The following is a 24691-nucleotide window of genomic DNA, read 5'->3' on the forward strand; positions in this document are numbered from 1 at the left end:
TAGATAAACTCTATAAAATAGATTTATTGATAAATGACTTTGTTTAGAAATAGTCTAAAACATTTTGCATAACTAAAATATGTAAAATTGTGTGCAACAGCAAATAAAGTCATTCATAGTCTTTAAATTCACAGCATTAAATCTGATAATTACCTATAACTTCCTTTACCAGGATTGGATTCGGGTGTAATCTAGGATCACTATGACCTGCATCATTTACAGCTTTCACCCGCACAAAGATCCTAGATCCAGTAGGGAGCCCAGAAATGGTAAACCTTGTTTTGTCTGTGAGTTCTGGATTGGCAATGATCCACTCTTCCGCTAATAAAAAGTTGTACAAACAAAAGGTAAGGTAACATAGTATCCAGACACATTCAGAGCCTAATCCTTGAAAGCAATGCTCAATTACATATGTCATTTTTATATTTTCAGTTTTATGGAAGGATCGGGTTATAAATAGAATATAGACAAGGAATATTTGCCACTGTTGTTACATGACTTTTGGATTTTAAATGGAAGCAGTAAACAAAAAATAGCTTTAGCTTGTTTATAGCATTACAGTGCTGTACATGAGCCATATATGTAGGATGGGATCACATCCCAACCTGGTAGTAATAAAATTTATGATCTCGTAGGATCATATTCAGTCCTATCCTTGGCACTAAATATACAACTCCTGCACAGACCTGTATTTACACGTATGACTCATTTTACATTGTAGTATATTGGACAGTATTTTGCATCAGTATTTCTAAGCCAAAACTAGAAGCAGACTCCAAATCATAAAAAATATATAATTTTGATAATTATTTGACATGTTATTTTTTTTAATAGATCTACAGGCTGAACAACTTTGTACATACTTCATTACTTATTCCGAGGTTACACTGAGTTCTATAGTGCAGTTGGAGAGTTAGGCCACTTTTAAATGGCAGTATTTTAGTCAGCATTTAGTATTAGAATTTAAAAGCCAAAACTAGAAGTGGGTCCAAAGTAAAGAGAATGGTTGCTGCAGAACACTGACTTAAATACTGCTGAGTGAAAGGGGCCGTTGACCTTAGTAGTCTGTGAACATAAAGCTTTAGCAGACAATAAGAGTGGAAACATATAGTAATCACTAATAAGAAAACAAACAATTCACAATTCACAAGTAATGCACAATGTATACTCCTAATTAAAAAATACCCCAAAGCTACAGACCCAAAGTGGAGACACTTAGACGTATAATAAAAAGACATTGGGGGGGGGGATTTATCGAAACTTGTGCAGAGGGAAAGTGGAGCAGTTGCCCATATGTATAATGATATGACATGGGGGGGGGGGGGGGGGTAGATTTATTGAAACTTGTGCAGTCTCCCATTTTTTTTTTTACTTAAAGAAGGTATCTGATTGGTTACTATGGGCAACTGCTTCACTTTTCCTCTGCACAAGTTTGCTTCAGGTAATTCTATGTTCTATGAAGTTTACTAATTCTTTAAAACCTAGAAAATTTTTTTCTTAACTCCATAATGACGCAGGACGTATATTTACGTCCTGCGCCCGCTCCAGCGGTATATTGCGGGGTCACGTGGTGACCCCGCATCATATCACGGCTATCAATGGCCGGGACCCGTGGCTAATACCGAATATCCCCTATCGCAGTGATGCCCAGTAATCAAAGATCAAAGTTGATTGCAGCATCTAAAGTGAAAGTAAAACCTTCCTGATGGCTCAGTCGGGCTGATCGGGACCACCGCGGTGTCCCCATCAGCTAGGACGCACGAGGAGGGTCCCATACCTGCCTCCTCTGCGTCCAATCTGCGGCTGATTGCTCCAAGCCTGAGATCCAGACTTGAGCAATCAACTGCCGATAACACTGATTAATGCAATGCTATGGCATAGCATTGATCAATGCTATGGCATAGCATTGATCAGGGCCTGCAATCAATGTAATCCATGCTATAGTCCCCTATGGGGGCTATAACATTGCAAAAAAAAAAAGGGTAAAAAAAATAGTTATTAAATGTGATTTAAGCCCTTCCCTAATAAAAGTTTGAATCACCCCCCCCCCTTTACCCATAAAAAAAACTATGTAAATAAAAAGAAATATAAACATATGTGGCATCACCGCATGCGTAAATGTCCAGACTATAAAACGATATTGTTAATTAAACCGCACGGTTAAATGCGTAAACGTAAAAAAAATCCAGAGTCCATTTTGATCACTTTTTATACCATAAACAAAATGAAGAAAAAGCGATCAAAAAGTCAGATTAAAACAAAAAATGGTACCGATAAAAATTTCAGATCACTGAACCCCCATACATCCCCATATGCAGAAAAATAAAAAAGTTATAGGGGTCAGAAAAGGACATTTTTAAACATATTAATTTTCGTGCATGCAGTTAGGATTTTTTCCAGAAGTAAAACAAAATCAAACCTATATAAGTAGAGTATATAGGAAAAAACGAAATCCTTAAGGGGTTAATATGGTGAGGTTTAAAATAATAAAAAAATGTGTCTCCATTTTGGTTCTGTAGTTTCTTAGTTACCTGTGGATGATTTGTTGCAGTCATTCCTGCAACTGAAAATCTGTTTCGTTCATTTGAATGGGAATGTTTCTGCAGCAAATCTGCCCCTTAGGCTAGGTTCACACTATGGAATTTCCGCCTGCAATTCCGCTTTGAAATTGCAGGCAGAAATTCTTCTTGCTAAAATGTATAGTGTAGTGAATGGGTTTCCGTTCACAAATTCACACTTCGGAATTTGTGAAGTGGAATTTGTGAACGGAAAATTTGCTTGGAAATTTCCGCATGAAGAAAGGCGTTGCTCAATCTTCAGGCAGAAATACTCGCGGAACACATTGCAGTCTATTGGAGATTCAGTCGACGCTGGCCGCACTCGGAATCTCTGGGCGGAAACTTTCCCGGAGATTCCGCAGTGTCAACCTAGCCTTAGTCTTTCCTATAGATTGCAGAGCCTATTGCTCTTAAAATTACCAGCAAAAATAAGATCACCAAGCAGGCTCTGAATGATAACTGAAAATTCATGGAATGTAAGTCTGAGCTTAGGTTGTATTAAAAATGTCTTCCTCAATAAGAATGCAGTGCATAAATATACCACATTCGAATATCCCCTATACAAACTGAAAGTTGCCAAATAGTGTTCAAAGGTGAACTTTTGCTTCAGGTAATCCTATGTTCTGCACCTGAACATCTGGATCATTGCTTACCAGTGCTGACGTATATAATTGTCCTACTATCAAAGATCACTGCGTACAATTACAATCTATAATTTTAAATACATAGTGTGAATCTGAATATTACCAAAGCATAAATAAATAACAAGTCATTAGCATTACCAAGTCATGTTATTGCTAATATTTTCTTTAACCCCTTAAGGACCAACCCATTTCCACCTTAAGGACCAGAGCATTTTATGCACATCTGATCACTGTCACTTTAAGAATTAATAACTTTGGGATGCTTTTACTTATGAATTTGATTCCAAGACAGTTTTTTCGTGACATATTCTACTTTAACATAGTGGTACATTTTTGTCAATACTTGCATCATTTCTTGATAAAAAATTTAAAAATTTCATGAAAAATTTGAAACTTTAGCATTTTTCTAACTTTGAAGCTGTCCGCTTGTAAGGAAAATAGACATATACGAAATAACTTATACATTGATTCACAAATACAATGGGGTTTATTTACTAACATGATCCCGACTCTTTTTTGTCGGGTTTTGCACCCAAATTGTGTCACATGTCCCTTGCGACACAATTTGCGACCAAAAAAAACCAAAACCCTCCATTTTAAAAGAAAACCCTGAAAGGGGTGTGACCACAGGATAAAGTGGGCGTGGCCCCGACCGTTTTGAAAAATCTCAACATATTTACTATGGTTTCCACAGAAAATGTGGTGGATTTGAGCTGAGGAAAACCCGACCGATCAGAACAGTTGTAAAAAAAAGCAAAACATAGGGAAAAATGCAAAGTGTAGGGAAACCTTAGTAAATACCTTGGGAGAATACCTCGGAAATCAAAACCCACACTCCACTCTTAGTAAATAAGAGGTGTTTCACAGGAATAGCAGCAAAGTGAAGGAGAAAATTCAAAATTTTCATTTTTTTTTACACTCGCATGTTCTTGTAGACCCAGTTTTTTTTATTTTTACAAGGGTAAAAGGAGAGAAATCCCCCAAAAATGTGTAGCCCAATTTCTCTCAAGTTTTGTAAATACCTCATATGTGGATGTAAAGTGTTCTGCGGGCGCAGTAGAGGGCTCAGAAGGGAAGGATTTTGGAGAGTGAGTTTTTCTGAAATGGTTTTTGGGGGCCATGTCACATTTAGGAAGCCCTTATGGTGCCAGAACAGCAAAAAATAAATAAAAATAAAAAAAACCTCACATGGCATACTATTTTGGAAACTGCACCCCTCAAGGAACGTAGCAAAGGGTACAGTGAGCCTTAACACCCCACAGGTGTTTGATGACATTGTTAAAGTCAGATGTGTAAATGAATTTTTTTTCCACTAAAATGCATTTTTCCCCCCAAATTTTACATTTTTACAAGCAGTAATAGGAGAAAATGCCCCCCAAAATGTGCAACTCCATCTCTTCTGAGTATGGAAATACCCCATGTGTTTACCTCCAGTGCATAGCGGGCGCACTACAATGCTCAGAAGAGAAGGAGTCACATTTGGCTTTTGGAAAGAAAATTTAGCTGAAATGGTTTTTGGGGGGCATGTCACATTTAGGAAGCACCTATGGTGCCAGAAAAGCAAAAGAAACAAACAAAAAAAACCACATGTCATACTATTTTGGAAACTACACCCCTCAAGGAATGTTACAAGGGGTACAGCGAGCCTTAACATCCCACAGGTGTTTAACAACTTTTCTATAAAATCGGATGTATAAATGATTTTTTTTTTCAATAAAATGCAGGTTTCCCCCAAATTTTACATTTTTACAAGGAGAAATAGGAGAAAATGCCCCCCAAAATTTTTAACCCCATCTCTTCTGATATGGAAATACCCCATGTGTGGACGTCAAGTGCACTGTGGGCGCACTACAATGCTCAGAAGAGAAGGAGTCACATTTGGCTTTTGGAAAGCAAATTTTGCTGAAATGGTTTTTGGGGGGCACGTCGCATTTAGGAAGCCCCTATGGTGCCAGAACAGCAAAAAAAAAACAACAACAACAAAAAAACACATGGCTTACTATTTTTAAAACTACACCACTCAAGGAACATAACAAGGGGTATAGTGAGCCTTAACACCCCACAGGTGTTTGACGATTTTTTGTTAAATTTGGATGTCTAAATTAATTTCTTTTTCACTAAAATGCATTTTTTCCCCAAAATTTTTAATTTTTAAAAGGGCTAATAGGAGAAAATGCCCCCCAAAATGTGTAACCCCATCTCTTCTGAGTATGGAAATACCCCATGTGTGGATGTCAAGTGCACTGCCGGCGCACTACAATGCTCAGAAGAGAAGGAGTCACATCTGGCATTTGGAAAGCAAATTGTCAAATTGTCAAATGTCAAATTTAGGAAGCCCCTATGGTGCCAGAACAGCAAAAAAAAAAAAACACCATGGAATACTATTTTGGAAACCTTAGCCCTCAAGGAACGTAACAAGGAGTACAGCGAGCCCCACAGGTGTGTGACAACTTTTCGCTAAATTTGGATGTGCAAATGAATTTCTTTTTTCACAAAAATGCATTTTTTTCCCCAAATCTTTTAATTTTTACAAGGGGTAATAGGAGAAAATGCCGACCTAAATTTGTAACCCCATCTCTTCTGAGTATGGAAATACCCCATGTGTGGACGTCAAGTGCACTGCGGGCGGACTACAATGCTCAGAAGAGAATGAGTCACATCTGGCTTTTGGAAAGAAAATTTTGCTGAAATGGTTTGTGGGGGGCATGTCCCATTTAGGAAGCCCCTATGGTGTCAGAACAGCAAAATAAACCCCACATGGCATGCTATTTTGGAAACTACACCCCTCATGGAACGTAACAAGCAGTACAGTGAGCCTTAACACCCCACAGGTGTTTGACTACTTTTTGTTAAAATCGGATTTGTAAATTATTTCTTTTTTTTTTTTTTTTCACTAAAATGCATTTTTTCCCAGTTTTACCATTTTTTTTTTTACAAGGGGTAATAGGAGAAAATTCCCCCACAAAATGTGTAACCCCATTTCTTCTGAGTATGGAAATACCCCATGTGTGGACATCAAGTGCACTGTGGGGGCACTACAATGCTCAGAAGAGAAGGAGTCACTTTTGGCTTTTGGAAAGCAAATTTTGCTGAAATGGTTTTTGGGAGGCATGTCCCATTTAGGAAGCCCCTATGGTGCCAGAACAGGAAAATAAATAAAAAAATACACATGGCACAATAATTTGGAAACTACACCCCTCAAGGAACGTAACAAGCAGTACAGTGAGCCTTAACACCCCACAGGTGCTTGATAAATGTTCAATAAAGTGGGATGTGAAAAGGAAAAATTTGATTTTCTACACTAAAATGCTTGGGTTACCCCAAATTTTTCATTTTCACAAGTGGTGATAGGAGAAAATGTCCAAGCAAATTTGTAAATACATTTCTTCGGAGTAAGGACATACCTCATATTTGGATGTTAACTGCTCTGCGGGTGCACACCAGGTCTCAGAAGAGCAGAAGCGCCATTCAGCTTTTGGAGAATTTTGTCAGGGGCCATGAGCGTTTACAGAACTACCATGGAGCCAGAACAGTTCGACCCCCCCTCAAATGCCATCATTTTGGAAACTACACCCCTCAGGGAACATAACAAGGGGTTCAGTGAGTATTTACACCTCATAGGTGTTTGGAACAGTGGGCCGTAAAATGACAAAATCTGTTTTTTTTTCACAAAAATGCTGGTGTTACCCCAAACTTTTTATTTGCACAAGTGGTAATAGGAGAAAATGCTCCCCAAAGTATGTAACCCCATTGCTTCTGAATATGGAAATGCCCCATATGTGGACATAACATGCTGTGAGGGCACATAACAGGGCTCAAGAGTCATAGAGCTATGTTTGCATTTGAGGCCTATGGCATATCAGTAGCTGTCAGTTACATACATTCAGCGAAAAATAATAGAAAGGAACACCCACATGTGACCCCATTCCACACAGTACACCCCCTGGGGAAGGTGTATAGGGGGGAACTGGACATTTGGAACGGACGGCTGTTCCCTAAATTTATTTTCCTGGAATGGATGAAGTGTACTATGGGGAAAATGAAAATTGCAATTTTACTACTGATATGCCAATTATGTTCCCAAAATGATGACACAGAGCATAGCCAAAAGTAAAAAATATTCCCGCCCCAAAACCTATGCTCTGAATCATCATTCTTGGAATGTGATGTGTGTGGCCGTCCCTAACCTGTTGCCTCAAATGCACACACTGCTGAGAGAGCGCTGCGCATTTGAGGCAACATAATTAAGACCCCGATGCTAGTGACCCATGACCCATTTTGGTTTGTGGGGGGCATGTCCCATTTAGGAAGCCCCTATGGTGTCAGAACAGCAAAATAAACCCCACATGGCATGCTATTTTGGAAACTACACCCCTCATGGAACGTAACAAGCAGTACAGTGAGCCTTAACACCCCACAGGTGTTTGACTACTTTTTGTTAAAATCGGATTTGTAAATTATTTCTTTTTTTTTTTTTTTTTTCACAAAAATGCATTTTTTCCCAGTTTTACAATTTTTTTTTTTTTACAAGGGGTAATAGGAGAAAATTCCCCCACAAAATGTGTAACCCCATTTCTTCTGAGTATGGAAATACCCCATGTGTGGACATCAAGTGCACTGTGGGGGCACTACAATGCTCAGAAGAGAAGGAGTCACTTTTGGCTTTTGGAAAGCAAATTTTGCTGAAATGGTTTTTGGGAGGCATGTCCCATTTAGGAAGCCCCTATGGTGCCAGAACAGGAAAATAAATAAAAAAATACACATGGCACAATAATTTGGAAACTACACCCCTTAAGGAACGTAACAAGCAGTACAGTGAGCCTTAACACCCCACAGGTGCTTGATAAATGTTCAATAAAGTGGGATGTGAAAAGGAAAAATTTGATTTTCTACACTAAAATGCTTGGGTTACCCCAAATTTTTCATTTTCACAAGTGGTGATAGGAGAAAATGTCCAAGCAAATTTGTAAATACATTTCTTCGGAGTAAGGACATACCTCATATTTGGATGTTAACTGCTCTGCGGGTGCACACCAGGTCTCAGAAGAGCAGAAGCGCCATTCAGCTTTTGGAGAATTTTGTCAGGGGCCATGAGCGTTTACAGAACTACCATGGAGCCAGAACAGTTCGACCCCCCCTCAAATGCCATCATTTTGGAAACTACACCCCTCAGGGAACGTAACAAGGGGTTCAGTGAGTATTTACACCTCATAGGTGTTTGGAACAGTGGGCCGTAAAATGACAAAATCTGTTTTTTTTTTCACAAAAATGCTGGTGTTACCCCAAACTTTTTATTTGCACAAGTGGTAATAGGAGAAAATGCTCCCCAAAGTATGTAACCCCATTGCTTCTGAATATGGAAATGCCCCATATGTGGACGTAACATGCTGTGAGGGCACATAACAGGGCTCAAGAGTCATAGAGCTATGTTTGCATTTGAGGCCTATGGCATATCAGTAGCTGTCAGTTACATACATTCAGCGAAAAATAATAGAAAGGAACACCCACATGTGACCCCATTCCACACAGTACACCCCCTGGGGAAGGTGTATAGGGGGGAACTGGACATTTGGAACGGACGGCTGTTCCCTAAATTTATTTTCCTGGAATGGATGAAGTGTACTATGGGGAAAATGAAAATTGCAATTTTACTACTGACATGCCAATTATGTTCCCAAAATGATGACACAGAGCATAGCCAAAAGTAAAAAATATGCCCGCCCCAAAACCTATGCTCTGAATCATCATTCTTGGAATGTGATGTGTGTGGCCGTCACTAACCTGTTGCCTCAAATGCACACACCGCTGAGAGAGCGCTGCGCATTTGAGGCAACATAATTAAGACCCCGATGCTAGTGACCCATGACCCATTTTGGGAAAAAATACCCCCAGAAGTCTTATCAGTTTTTTTTGGCGGTGTCTCCACCACCATGCAGGGGGCTCATCATCAGAACTAGAACACAGAAAGTGGGATCTTCCTCGTCCTCACTGGCAGATTCGGTGTCGGAGGCAAGTAAGGCGTATGCCTCCTCCACCGAATATGCCTGGGGGACCATCACCTTTTTTTTTCTACGGTGGTGGGGGAAGGGGAGGGAATGTGTGTATGGGGGGCTGGGAAGTGTGTATGTATGTGTGTTTGGTGCAAACTCTATATAACGGTGTGTGATAAAATATCACATGCCGTTCTAAAAAAATTTAAATAACCGCTGCGGGCAAAAAAAAAAAAAAAGTGGCCAAATGCAGCACCCTGAAGCCCTAATAGGGCCCAGGTCACGCTGTAAAATCTGTTGGGGGGGGGGATTTTTTTAAAACTTTTTTTCTTTTCAACTCCTACCTGTCCCTCCACACATACTCACCCTGAGCTACAGGTGGCAGGGGGGCCCTTCTTCTGCTCTGAGGGGAACAGATCTGGTTGGGGGGGGGGTCCCTCTGCCCACTGACTGAACTCGGTGGGCTAGCAGAGCTGAGAGAAGGGGACATAAAACCCTCCTCTGCCAGCAGCTATTGGTCGGATGATCCGACCAATAACAGCTCATCTGGGGAGGTGACGTGATCGCCACCTCCCCCCAGCAACAGGAGCTGATTGGCAGTGTATAGTACACTGCCAATCACCTTCTAATTCCGGTTCATCGGGTCACACGTGACCCGTATGACCAGAATCGTCGCAGATCGCCGGTGTGAATTCACCGACATAGGGGGTCACAGGATGCCTGCTGAATGATTTCAGCAGGCTTCGCGGTCCGGTCCCCACGGGCATTCAGGTACGCCCTGGGTCCATAAAGTGGTACTCCCGTGGAAAACTTTTTTTTTTTTTATCAACTGGTGCCAGAAAGTTAAACAGATTTGTAAATGACTTCTATCTAAAAAATCTTAATCCTTCCAGTACTTTTTAGGGGCTGTATACTATGGAGGAAATGCTTCTATTTTTGGATTTCTCTTCTGTCACAACCACAGTGCTCTCTGCTGACCTCTGATGTCCATTTTAGGAACTGTCCCGAGCAGGAGAAAATCCCCATAGCAAACATATGCTGCTCTGGACAGTTCCTAAAATGCACAAGAGAGGTAAGCAGAGAGCACTGTGCTTGTGACAGAAGAGAAACCCAAAAAGAAAAGCATTTCCTCTGTATTATACAGCCTCTAAAAATTACTGTAAGGATTAAGATTTTTTTTATAGAAGTAATTCAAAATCTGTTTAACTTTCTGGCACCAGTTGATTAAAAAAAAAAAAAAGTTTTCCACAGGAGTACCCCTTTTAGTACCAGGATGTCAGTATGCCCTTGGTCCTTAACGGGTTAAAGAGGCACTGTCATTACGAAAAACTTTTTATATTTTGTAGTACTACTGATAAGATGACTTTTTTAAATATAGGTAATAATACGTTATAATTATTTAAAAAAATGCAATTTTACTAAAAAATCTAAATTGAAAATAACCGCCACTAGAGGTCATCTATTTTTATGCAGACAGACTACTCTGTATTTTGCAGCATACTGGATATCGGCCATAAAGTGTATTGGTATCCGGTATAGGAGATCACCATTGCACCACTACAGCCTTCAGCTGTTCCTAAACTACAACTCCCATGATGGGAGTTGTAGTTTTGCAACAGCTGGGGTACAATCTTTGTAAAACTCTGTTTTAGAGCTGTGTATTCTCTAGCTGAGTGCCTACGGACAAAGCATGTGTGGGCATGCTGGGAGTTGTAGTTTTGCAACAGCTAAAGGCAACACTGCTCTAACACAGTGCTTTATCAACATTTCAGCTCCAGCTGTTGCAATGAAAGACTAAATGAAAAGACCAAAAGACCTCCCAACATGCTTGAACAGCCAAAGCTTTCTCTGACTCCTGAATGACAAAGAAGCTGATCAGACATTCAGGAGTCTGTGAAAGCTGAATGACGCAGATAGTGACAGCTATGTTGATTAGCATCCAGCTTTACTAGGAATAGATAGAAAATGTTTGCGTAAAAACTACTGTGCAATGATTTGCAGACTGCCCAGAGAAGAAAGGGTTACAGAGTGCAGTGACTCAGACTCAGAGCAGATGAGTCATCCACAGTGAGGGAGAGAGATGGACACATCCCCTCCAAAAGGCAAGAACACAAAGCAAGTAAACAACATATAAATGCTCAACAGTCCACGTAAAGAAAAACACATTCCCAGCACAATCACCTGCAGACACATACAAAAATCGCTGTGGATGTGTAGATAAACAAAGATCCCTTGCAGCAGTATGCCATACTCCACTTGGTTAGGTGGTGCTACTCGTCTGAACAACTTGCAAAATATGTACACAGTAGAGATAATAACAGAGCACTCACCCCAAATTTCTAGGAGCTTGCGAGAGAGCATATCTCGCATGATGGACTTGCCGTGAAAGAAAACTGAATGAACAAAGAAGTACCCGTAAGCTCCTAGAAATCTGGGGTGAGTGCTCCGTTATTATCTCTACTGTGTACATATATAACATATAAATGCTATTTGTTAGGGATATATAGGTCCTAGACATAAAAATCATATGTACATGATCAGGATTAGGTATTGAGTAGTAACATATCACTTTTTTTTTTTTCACTATGACAGGTACGCTTTAAATTAAATCTCTGTTACCAATTTCTAAACATAGTAAATAGACTACAAACTGAAGAATGGTCTAGATAAGTTTAGGGGTGTAACTTTATAGCTTAAAGGCTATGCACACCATTAAATAGTATTTCTTAATTCTTGCTCTGTACTGATTGTGGTGCAAAAATTTTTTCTTTATAGGTCTTTATTAAAAATGATTTCTTACTTTTGCTCTATTTTCTCTATTTACTTTTGACTTTACACAACCTTCATGATTTTCTCTTAGCAGAGTGCATTGTATCTGCTCTCCTGTCTTCCTCCTGCCTGTGTGAATTGTCCTCCAAGGTTTCTCTGGTGTATAACTTACCCTCCCTGCTGTTATCTCACATCCCACATCTGATATCATTGAGATAACAGAAAGTCTGTCTGATGGACTTAACTTTCTCTAAGTAGCAGATAGATTGTAGGGGAAAAAAGTGGTTTAAAAAGTTGCTTCAGTAAAGAATAAAATGCACACTGAATTATAAGTCACTGGCTATAAGGGCAGACCGTGGTGGTGGTGGGGGGGGGGGGGGGTTGTAGACAATGATCTGTACCTACACTGTGTGGTATAGGGGTAAAAACCAAAAGGGGTCTTTGAGCTACTTACCTCCATCCACTCCTATCTACAGAGGCAACAGTACAGTTAGTCTTCCCTGCAGAGATCTAGGAATTTCTAAGGGGATGAGTGAGTAAGGGGCATTAGTAGCAGGTAAACTGGTGTTGTGGATGTAATAGGGTAACACAGCGCCTATGATACAAACATACCTTAGTGATATACTCTGTCCCACCCAACTTTCATAGTGCTGCAGTTGCCAGCCAGGCAGCTCCATCTGCACTAAAGGAAAGCCTGTGATTGGTAAAGCAGGTGCCTATGACAAGTTATAGGCTATGCTTGGGTTGAAAGCACCGCTCTGCATTCACTAAGTGCATCTCTATAGTGTAGGGCAGTGATGGCAAACCTTTTTGAGCCCGAGTGCCCGAACCGTAATGCACGCCAACTTTTTTCCCCTCAAAGTGCCAGCACAGCAATTAAATCAGAATACACATTAGGTTGGCAGTATAGTTCCCCCACATTAAGTGCAGTATAGTTCTCCACATTAGGTGCAGTATAGTTCCCCCACATTAGGTGCAGTATAGTTCTCCACATTAGGTGCAGTATAGTTCCCCCACATTAGGTGCAGTATAGTTCCTCCACATTAGGAGCAGTATAGTTCCCCCACATTAGGTGCAATATAGCTCCCCCACATTAGGTTCAGTATAGTTCTCCACATTAGGTGCAGTATAGTTCCCCACATTAGGGTGGCAGTATAGTTCCCCCACATTAGGTTGGCAGTATAGTTCCCCCACATTAGGGTTGGCAGTATAGTTCCCCCCACAAGGTTGGCAGTATACTTCCTCCCACAAGGTTGGCAGTATAATTCCCCCCACAAGTTTGGCAGTATAATTTCCCCCCACAAGGTTGGCAGTATAGTTCTCCCCACAAGGTTGGCAGTATAATTCCCCCCCCCCCCACAAGGTTGGCAGTATAATTTCCCCCCACAAGGTTGGCAGTATAATTCCCCCCACAAGGTTGGCAGTATAATTCCCCCCACAAGGTTGGCAGTATAATTCCCCCCACAAGGTTGGCAGTATAGTTCCCCCACAAGGTTGGCAGTATAATTCCCCCACAAGGTTGGCAGTATAATTCCCCCCCACAAGGTTGGCAGTATAATTCTCCCCACAAGGTTGGCAGTATAATTTCCCCCACAAGGTTGGCAGTATAATTCCCCCCACAAGGTTGGCAGTATAGTTCTCCCCACAAGGTTGGCAGTATAGTTCCCCCCACAAGGTTGGCAGTATAATTCGGGACACAGGGATGTCCGGATTGTGACGGGGGCCATAGGTTCGCCATCACTGGTGTAGGGGGAGAAAGCTTTACACACTTTTTGCACTGCATGAGAAGCCATGCCGAGGGTACATGTACTAAAGCTGATGATGACCAGGACATTTTTGTGTGTGTGTGTGTTTGGGGGGGGGGGGGGGGTTGCCCAGACACCCTCCTGAGTGAGTGGCCCACTGGGAATCTGCCTGGCAGGCCTGACTTGACATGCACCGAAGTGGGTGAGTGGTGATACATATATTTTATACACAGTATTAACTGGACTAGGCTAGGGGTGCATATTTTGTTTTACTAAGAATTATGGGCCCAGGGAAATCAGCCCTCCTTACCCCCACTGTTATCCCACTGTCAGCTACATCCACATGTGAATCCAGCCTAAGATGACTGTCTTAGTCTGATTCTCCAGTCTGTGTTGTTTCAGTCTGTGTGTATACTACAGTAAGGGATGCATACACAATGAGACCTCTCCTAAAGACTGCACCTTATCCAGACCAGATTTCCTTTTCAGTTTTACCCTATGTTCTATCTTCTTTGACAAGAAGATGATTTTTCAATGTGATTTTGGGTGGTCGTCTCAATGAGGTATCACTGTATTCTGTATAGTGAATACTCATAGAAAAAACAATAAAAATATTACCATATAGCACTACCTTTTTGCCTTATTTAATTTTTTCAAAACTGGCCTGAAAATAACACTGAAGAGATTTGAGAGGTGTTTCATTTCTCATGTTCTTCATCCAATACTTCTTGGTACTTTTTTCATCAGCTTAGGTCAGTCATTAGGTCACCACAACACATCCAAGTTTTGACTCCTAATGGATTGAAGTGATCAAAGGCTTCACAGATTGGGAGAACTAATGGCATGTCACATTTTTGTAAGTAAATGTTCTTATCATATAGGAAAAGCACTGGTCTTTGTAAAAAGTCTTCCATAATGTCTTCTAGTATCTTGCAGGCTGAGAATCATCTTCATGTTGCATCTTGCAACGCTTATGGATAAATTACTCAAATGTATATGAGAAAGACAGGAGCAAGCAAAAGCGTATGATGACTTGAAGCAATGACAAATGAATGCTACTGTATGGGCCATTAAGTGAGATGATGGAACAGCTTTCTAGTTGAAATTGAGCTGTCTTAAGAAAAAGCTTATTCTGGTTATTTGGAGATGTCTTCTGTTTTATACATCACATTCTATCTGTCTTAATGACCAGATTGGGGTAACAATAATCTGATGTATATAGATACTTTAAATACATATTTCAGTGTATATCTATGGTATATATGCTGTATGTAGTATATCACTGGTAAATCCCTCTAGTATTAGCTTCTTATGTAAAACAGTCAGTCATTTTGATGTTTACTATAGTTTAAGAAGCACTACATTTTTTGCCCATATAAAGTTAACTCACCACCAGAATTCCTGCAGTGTCACCTCTTTCATCCCAGCTCAGCTGCATCTGTAGGTTACATTACTGCTCTAGAGTTATTTGATCCCTGTCTGATGAACAAAATAGTTGCCAACCAATATTACTTATATAGTACTCTATAGTGTGAGGTGACCGGAGATCTAGGTCACTGATCTATCACTTTCTGCACCTACATAGTACTCAGAACAAGTGCAGTTATGAGACGGCACCACCACTATATCTCTGCAAATTCAGATGCATCATGGGAAATGTATGCCTCATTAAGAAACAATGGGAGTTACACATTTTGTGTACAGTGTGTAAAATATGTTGGGTATTACAAATAATAGATAATTGGTTCTCAAGTTCCAAAGACTTGCTTTTTCTGCATTGTGAAATGTACCAAATGACATTTCTTCTGTGTCGCCCTGAGTCTTGTGAAACATTTTTTTTAAATGGGGAAATTATCACTAGATAGCAGTAAATCTGCTTGGACATTGATTTTATCTAAGAATGTTTGATGGCCATCATGATGCCAAGCAACATTCATTTTATTTAATGTTTCTTACTATCTAGCAAATTCTAACTACAAATTCAAGTCCTTATGTCAGAATACTTGATATGTCCCAACCTGCCCTTTGGAAAAGTTCAGGTATCATTGAAAATGGTGTGAAAACAGAATGATGATGTTAATGCATTGCACACAGCTGATAGAATAAAATTGTAGGTAAAAAGAAAATAGAGACAATATAGCAGAAATGGTAATACCCAGTGAATAATAATAGGAAAGGATTTTTTTGGTGATCATTGCAAATTTTCTTGCAGTATAAAATTGTACATAGATAAAGCACTGGGCATTAACATTCAGGTTTAGGGGCTGTTTTTTCACACTGCATTAGTATAACAAATTGCACCATTGAAGTACTAGTAATTCTAGTACTTTTAAGTTTGTTTCTGGGGAATCAGTTACTTGAAGCATATATACACCTTTGAGCACAATTATACAGCATAAATATAGATATAATCTATATAAAACATTAAGTAACATTGTGAATGCATTGCATTACTTATTTTGCACTGATCTGATGTCAAAGCCTATATTATATCCAAGAACTCCAATTACACTTATGCCGGTTGTCATTAGTAACAGTCAACATATTTGCTGTCAGACACATCCTTAACAGCTTACTATATCTGAACCCCAGTGTAGTTGGACACACATTACACATCAGCAGATCAGTGCAGACATTGAGAAAATTTTCTAAAACCATATAATGTTTAGACTTCAAGTCGCCAGATTTATTAGAGTGATTTATGCTTATTCATATATTTGGCGCATCAGAAGACTGACACCTATCACCAATGCCGATCAGCTGTTTGGCACAGCCATAGTGGCCACATTACACAGTGGACGGGGCAGGAAGCTGTTTGCTCTGTTCAATGTGAGGTGGTAGCACCACATTACTGCAGCTCAGCTCTTGTTCAAGTGAATGGGAGATGAGCAACAGAAACAAGGCCTGGCCACAACACAGTGCCTCCAGTCCTCCGTTCATTGTGTAGTGCAGGAGCAACGGCTGTGTCGAACAGGCCGTCCACACTGTTCTGAGAAGATGCTATCAATTGTATTGTCTCACTACTGTTTAGTTATGCAAAAGTAATGCATCAAAGTTTTAGTGCATTTTTTTTGCTGCATAGCATTGCATTTTAGGTTGCATACCCTTCAATACCATACACGTACTGATAAGGCACATTCACTTCTCAGACAAACCACATTTTCCTGTTCTTCTTTGGTGCAGCAGCATAGTAAACATGTCAAAATAGCTGTGTGCTTAAATTTGAAACATTTGACACAAAATTGTGGCTCATCAGCAATAGTATAACTATGTTCCAACACAGTTTCTTCTTGAGGGTCAAAAATGTTTTTCAAAAATGTTCAAACAAAGAGTGTAATGTCCGGCACTGCTGCTGATATTCTCATGTAATTGGACTACGGGACGTGTTGGAGTGTTCCCCGAAGTATTGGTGGTGCTCTGACTATGAGTAATAAGTCACAGATATTGAAGCAAAGAGGATTGATAGAAAAAGTCGGCAGACTCACCAAAGACTTCTTTTCCAGGGTAGTTTCTTTATTTCATACTCACATATAAAAAGGTAGATACAAAAGATGGGAGAGGGATCACAGTGGGGGGTATTCACTGTCTGGCGACAGACTCTGTTTCGCTCGGTGCTCGAGCTTCTTCTGGCCTGAACAACTAGGAATAGTAGGCTGGTTCTTATACAGGTGGGTTCACAGGTCTAATTTCTTAGTACCTCCCAACTGTAGTGACGTCTGGTGTGAAGGCGTTAGCTTAAACACAAGCATAGATTACGCCTTCCGGATACCTTCTGTCATAAGAAAACAGCTTATTATAATAAAAAAAAAAAAGAAGAGTGATTTAAAAACAAGGGGCATAATCCACTTTGTCATTCAAGCCTAAAGGACCTGTTGCTGCGGTATGGATAATCCAATATGTTTCTCGCTGCAACAGGAGGCGGTTGAGATCAATACCTGGTCTGTATTTAACTCTCTCCACTCCGGAAAAGGTAAGTACTTCTGGTTTTCCGCCGTGGGCTTCCACTACATGGGATATTAGGCGAGGTGCCCCTTTAAGTGTGCGCAGTGAGTACATATGCTCACGTATTCTCGCGCATAACTGGCGTATAGTTTTTCCAATGTAGTAGAAGCCACATGGGCAGTATATAACATATACTACATGTTTGGTACGACATGTTATTAAATCTGTAACAGTGTGGGTTATTGGGCCCATTCGCATCGTTTTCAATTGTGCATTAAATTTGCAAAAATTGCAGGATTTACAAGCATAATTCCCCTTTGGTATAGAACTTTCTAACCATGTTACCTCTTTCTTAGGGAGTGTTTTTCGACTTTTTAACAGAATATCACCTATCGATTTGTTTTTTCTATATGAAATAAGTGGTTTGCGGCTGGCTACTTCTTTTATGTCGGGATCCCCCTCTATAATGTGCCAGTTCCTTCTAACCGCTTGTTCAATTATATGGTTTATAGGTGAATTCTGGAACGTAAAAGAGAATCGTTTTTTAGTTGGTTCCGATTTTTTCCACTTTTTGCCCACTAAAAGATTTTTTCTATCCAAAATGTCTGCTCGCTCTTTTCCATCTTTTATCAGCTTACTAGGGTAGGAGCGTTCTAACAGGCATTTAGTTAAATCTTCTGCTTGTGTGTTATAAGACTCATCAGATTCATTGTTTCTCCGTAATCTTACGAACTGACCGTATGGGACACCCTTCTTCACTGAACTAGGGTGAGAACTATTGTAGTGAAGAAGGGTGTTCTTAGATACGGATTTTCTGTATCCTTCACTTGTAAGTCTGTTGCCTGTCACTAATAGTCTCAGGTCCAAAAATTCAAGTGAGGTACCTCCGTAGTGTGAGGTGAAAGACATATTCACTGTATTTGTTAAATTAAGGTGGGTGACAAAATCATTGAACTGAGATTCTGAGCCTGACCATGCTATGAGAATATCATCTACATAACGCATGTACAATTTCACTTGTGAGATGTATGGGTTCTGGGATGAAAAAATAATTTGGCTTTCTAAGACTGCTAGGAACAAATTTGCGTATGTACAGGACACCGGGGTACCCATCGGGGTCCCGGTGTCCTGTCTATACCACTGGTCAGCAAATTGAAATGTACTGTTACTTAACAAAAAAGTAAGTGCCTCCTCTATAAATAGGATGAATTCTGCAGACTTATTAGACCATTTTAGGAATTCTTTTACAGCTCCTATACCAGCTTCGTGGGGAATTCTGGTATAGAGGCTGACCACGTCAATGGAACAAAGGTTCCAGCCTGATTCCCAATTCATTGTTTGGATTGTTTGTAGTAAATGTAAAGTATCTTTAATGTAGGCTGGTATAGAGGGGAGTAGAGGGGATAGTAACCATTCTAAATAGTGAGACAAGTATTCGGTAGTAGACCCCACTCCCGAGACGATGGGGCGTCCCGGGGGTGGGGTCTGTGCTTTGTGTACTTTGGGAAGGTGGTACCATGTTGCAGGTTTGGGTGCCTCTGGTATGAGGCGTTCCGCGTTCTTTTTAGACAGCATTCCTTGCTCAACAAACTTATGTAGGAGTGTAGTTAGACCTTTAAGGATTTTAGGAGTCGGATCAGTTTTAAGGGGAGTGTATGTAGACCTATCACTTAATTGCCTTTCGGCTTCTTGTGTGTATATGGTTTTGTACATAAGTACAACACTTCCTCCTTTATCTGCTCTAATTATCACAAGGTCATCTCTCTTTTTAAGCTCATGGAGTGCTGATTGTTCTGCTTTTGTTAAATTAACTGGTATTTCCTTATACAGTATAGATCGAACATCTTGTAAAACTGAGTTTTGGAATAAATCTAACTGCCCCCCGGGTGGTATCGGGGGGTTAAATCTAGACCTCTTTCCTTTGGTGAATGGTAACTGGTCATATTCCTCTTTTTCTACATAATTAGGTTCACCAAAATCTCTCGCCAGCATTTCTATACATTCCTGTTCTAGTAGAGTGCATTCTTTGGGAAAAAAACCTAGACTATCTATCATTGCTGGTGAATCTGCTTCGCATTTTGTCTGCTCAGTGGTATTTTTATTGTAGAAAAATTTAAATAGATTGATGTCCCGTAACGACTTAGCCAAGTCTATTTCGAATATCACGGGGTCGAACCGCTCTGTCAGTCCATAATTCAGTCCTCTCGATAACAATGAGAATGTCGCTTCGTTTAATGTCTCTGAAGTAAGGTTGATAACATTAGACAGAGGGTGCTCCCGACCGGTTCCTTCATGGTCCTGTCTCAACGGTCTGTTTTTCTTTTCTTTGGCTCTTTCAGATCTTTTCTTCCGTCCTCGCCGTGTGTGTCTTTTCCTAAAGGGTGGACTCTATCAATTGAATCATGATTGCTGTCTTTGATGTTAATGTCCTTGTCCACATTGGGTACGGTATCCATGCGGTTTCTTGACTTAAACTGTGATGGACGTCGTGCTTGCTGAGGCCTTCTATTGGATGGTATAGTGGGTTTATGGTACCATAAGAACTCTTTATCTTGGTCATAATCAGTTTTATCCCTCAAGAATTTTTCACGTTTCTTTCTCTTTACTTCATCCTGTAAAGAAACTGTTCTGTTTTGTAACTTAGGGAAAAATGCACGTATTTGTTCATCTGAAGCTCTTTTACGGTATACAGATTTAATTCTTGTAAGATCTTCATTAAGCTTATCGTGCTCTATTCTATTTCTAGTGAGCACAATTTGTAACAGTTTTATGGAATGCTCATGGTGTGCCTGCTTCCATAAATTAACAAACGTGAGGTCATCTTGGAATTGTAAAGGTGCTTTGTACGCTCGTAATCCACGTGGAGTGCGCTCACTGTGCAGGTAGGACTGGAGTGAGTTGATAGTCCAGAAGATATTGATTTCTTTCTCAGATAGGCTCAGAATGCGTTGCTCTAAGGATTTTATATCAATGAGCTCAATATCTTCTTTTAGATTGCATTCCATAAAATACCCCCCTGGATCCTCTCTCCCTGTGAGTGTTATTTCCTCCATCATTTTCAACATCCCTTCCGTGTCCGTGTCCATGTTTTGTGGCGTGGTATCAGTCATGTTAGCGTGCTCTAGGACAATGCAAAGTTCTCAGAGGTAAAATGTTCAAACAAAGAGTATAATGTCCGGCACTGCTGCTGATATTCTCATGTAATTGGACTACGGGACGTGTTGGAGTGTTCCCCGAAGTATTGGTGGTGCTCTGACTATGAGTAATAAGTCACAGATATTGAAGCAAAGAGGATTGATAGAAAAAGTCGGCAGACTCACCAAAGACTTCTTTTCCAGGGTAGTTTCTTTATTTCATACTCACATATAAAAAGGTAGATACAAAAGATGGGAGAGGGATCACAGTGGGGGGTATTCACTGTCTGGCGACAGACTCTGTTTCGCTCGGTGCTCGAGCTTCTTCTGGCCTGAACAACTAGGAATAGTAGGCTGGTTCTTATACAGGTGGGTTCACAGGTCTAATTTCTTAGTACCTCCCAACTGTAGTGACGTCTGGTGTGAAGGCGTTAGCTTAAACACAAGCATAGATTACGCCTTCCGTATACCTTCTGTCATAAGAAAACAGCTTATTATAATAAAAAAATTCTTACAAGAATTAAATCTGTATACCGTAAAAGAGCTTCAGATGAACAAATACGTGCATTTTTCCCTAAGTTACAAAACAGAACAGTTTCTTTACAGGATGAAGTAAAGAGAAAGAAACGTGAAAAATTCTTGAGGGATAAAACTGATTATGACCAAGATAAAGAGTTCTTATGGTACCATAAACCCACTATACCATCCAATAGAAGGCCTCAGCAAGCACGACGTCCATCACAGTTTAAGTCAAGAAACCGCATGGATACCGTACCCAATGTGGACAAGGACATTAACATCAAAGACAGCAATCATGATTCAATTGATAGAGTCCACCCTTTAGGAAAAGACACACACGGCGAGGACGGAAGAAAAGATCTGAAAGAGCCAAAGAAAAGAAAAACAGACCGTTGAGACAGGACCATGAAGGAACCGGTCGGGAGCACCCTCTGTCTAATGTTATCAACCTTACTTCAGAGACATTAAACGAAGCGACAGTCTCATTGTTATCGAGAGGACTGAATTATGGACTGACAGAGCGGTTCGACCCCGTGACATTCGAAATAGACTTGGCTAAGTCGTTACGGGACATCAATCTATTTAAATTTTTCTACAATAAAAATACCACTGAGCAGACAAAATGCGAAGCAGATTCACCAGCAATGATAGATAGTCTAGGTTTTTTTTCCCAAAGAATGCACTCTACTAGAACAGGAATGTATAGAAATGCTGGCGAGAGATTTTGGTGAACCTAATTATGTAGAAAAAGAGGAATATGACCAGTTACCATTCACCAAAGGAAAGAGGTCTAGATTTAACCCCCCGATACCACCCGGGGGGCAGTTAGATTTATTCCAAAACTCAGTTTTACAAGATGTTCGATCTATACTGTATAAGGAAATACCAGTTAATTTAACAAAAGCAGAACAAACAGCACTCCATGAGCTTAAAAAGAGAGATGACCTTGTGATAATTAGAGCAGATAAAGGAGGAAGTGTTGTACTTATGTACAAAACCATATACACACAAGAAGCCGAAAGGCAATTAAGTGATAGGTCTACATACACTCCCCTTAAAACTGATCCGACTCCTAAAATCCTTAAAGGTCTAACTACACTCCTACATAAGTTTGTTGAGCAAGGAATGCTGTCTAAAAAGAACGCGGAACGCCTCATACCAGAGGCACCCAAACCTGCAACATGGTACCACCTTCCCAAAGTACACAAAGCACAGACCCCACCCCCGGGACGCCCCATCGTCTCGGGAGTGGGGTCTACTACCGAATACTTGTCTCACTATTTAGAATGGTTACTATCCCCTCTACTCCCCTCTATACCAGCCTACATTAAAGATACTTTACATTTACTACAAACAATCCAAACAATGAATTGGGAATCAGGCTGGAACCTTTGTTCCATTGACGTGGTCAGCCTCTATACCAGAATTCCCCACGAAGCTGGTATAGGAGCTGTAAAAGAATTCCTAAAATGGTCTAATAAGTCTGCAGAATTCATCCTATTTATAGAGGAGGCACTTACTTTTTTGTTAAGTAACAGTACATTTCAATTTGCTGACCAGTGGTATAGACAGGACACCGGGACCCCGATGGGTACCCCGGTGTCCTGTACATACGCAAATTTGTTCCTAGCAGTCTTAGAAAGCCAAATTATTTTTTCATCCCAGAACCCATACATCTCACAAGTGAAATTGTACATGCGTTATGTAGATGATATTCTCATAGCATGGTCAGGCTCAGAATCTCAGTTCAATGATTTTGTCACCCACCTTAATTTAACAAATACAGTGAATATGTCTTTCACCTCACACTACGGAGGTACCTCACTTGAATTTTTGGACCTGAGACTATTAGTGACAGGCAACAGACTTACAAGTGAAGGATACAGAAAATCCGTATCTAAGAACACCCTTCTTCACTACAATAGTTCTCACCCTAGTTCAGTGAAGAAGGGTGTCCCATACGGTCAGTTCGTAAGATTACGGAGAAACAATGAATCTGATGAGTCTTATAACACACAAGCAGAAGATTTAACTAAACGCCTGTTAGAACGCTCCTACCCTAGTAAGCTGATAAAAGATGGAAAAGAGCGAGCAGACATTTTGGATAGAAAAAATCTTTTAGTGGGCAAAAAGTGGAAAAAATCGGAACCAACTAAAAAACGATTCTCTTTTACGTTCCAGAATTCACCTATAAACCATATAATTGAACAAGCGGTTAGAAGGAACTGGCACATTATAGAGGGGGATCCCGACATAAAAGAAGTAGCCAGCCGCAAACCACTTATTTCATATAGAAAAAACAAATCGATAGGTGATATTCTGTTAAAAAGTCGAAAAACACTCCCTAAGAAAGAGGTAACATGGTTAGAAAGTTCTATACCAAAGGGGAATTATGCTTGTAAATCCTGCAATTTTTGCAAATTTAATGCACAATTGAAAACGATGCGAATGGGCCCAATAACCCACACTGTTACAGATTTAATAACATGTCGTACCAAACATGTAGTATATGTTATATACTGCCCATGTGGCTTCTACTACATTGGAAAAACTATATGCCAGTTATGCGCGAGAATACGTGAGCATATGTACTCACTGCGCACACTTAAAGGGGCACCTCGCCTAATATCCCATGTAGTGGAAGCCCACGGCGGAAAACCAGAAGTACTTACCTTTTCCGGAGTGGAGAGAGTTAAATACAGACCAGGTATTGATCTCAACCGCCTCCTGTTGCAGCGAGAAACATATTGGATTATCCATACCGCAGCAACAGGTCCTTTAGGCTTGAATGACAAAGTGGATTATGCCCCTTGTTTTTAAATCACTCTTCTTTTTTTTTTTTTTATTATAATAAGCTGTTTTCTTATGACAGAAGGTATACGGAAGGCGTAATCTATGCTTGTGTTTAAGCTAACGCCTTCACACCAGACGTCACTACAGTTGGGAGGTACTAAGAAATTAGACCTGTGAACCCACCTGTATAAGAACCAGCCTACTATTCCTAGTTGTTCAGGCCAGAAGAAGCTCGAGCACCGAGCGAAACAGAGTCTGTCGCCAGACAGTGAATACCCCCCACTGTGATCCCTCTCCCATCTTTTGTATCTACCTTTTTATATGTGAGTATGAAATAAAGAAACTACCCTGGAAAAGAAGTCTTTGGTGAGTCTGCCGACTTTTTCTATCAATCCTCTTTGCTTCAATGTTTTTCAAAAATACAGCTACATAAATTGACCAAAACAATCTGGTCTGGGTATTAGGCATTTTTGCTTTCGGTCCATTTTATTTTTTCAGACAATTTGTAGCCTTTTTTGGAGCTGTAAAACAGCCATTTAGTGGCTGAAAAAATGGCTCAAAAAAACCTGTGTGTGAACATAGTTTCAATGTGCGAGC

The 24691-nt window shown here is 40.3% G+C and overlaps 1 protein-coding gene across 1 annotated transcript in view; it reads right to left on the bottom strand.

The window, feature by feature from the left end:
• The window catches only part of MYBPC1 (myosin binding protein C1), a 388140-nt gene that overhangs the window by 24227 nt on the left and 339222 nt on the right, over positions 1-24691 (bottom strand). Inside the window, exon 31 of the mRNA XM_056574562.1 lies at positions 154-321. Coding sequence (XP_056430537.1) covers positions 154-321 — 168 coding nt within the window. The remainder of the gene's footprint in view (positions 1-153; positions 322-24691) is intronic.

Source organism: Hyla sarda, chromosome 4, assembly GCF_029499605.1.
Source record: "Hyla sarda isolate aHylSar1 chromosome 4, aHylSar1.hap1, whole genome shotgun sequence".
NCBI lineage: Eukaryota > Metazoa > Chordata > Amphibia > Anura > Hylidae > Hyla > Hyla sarda.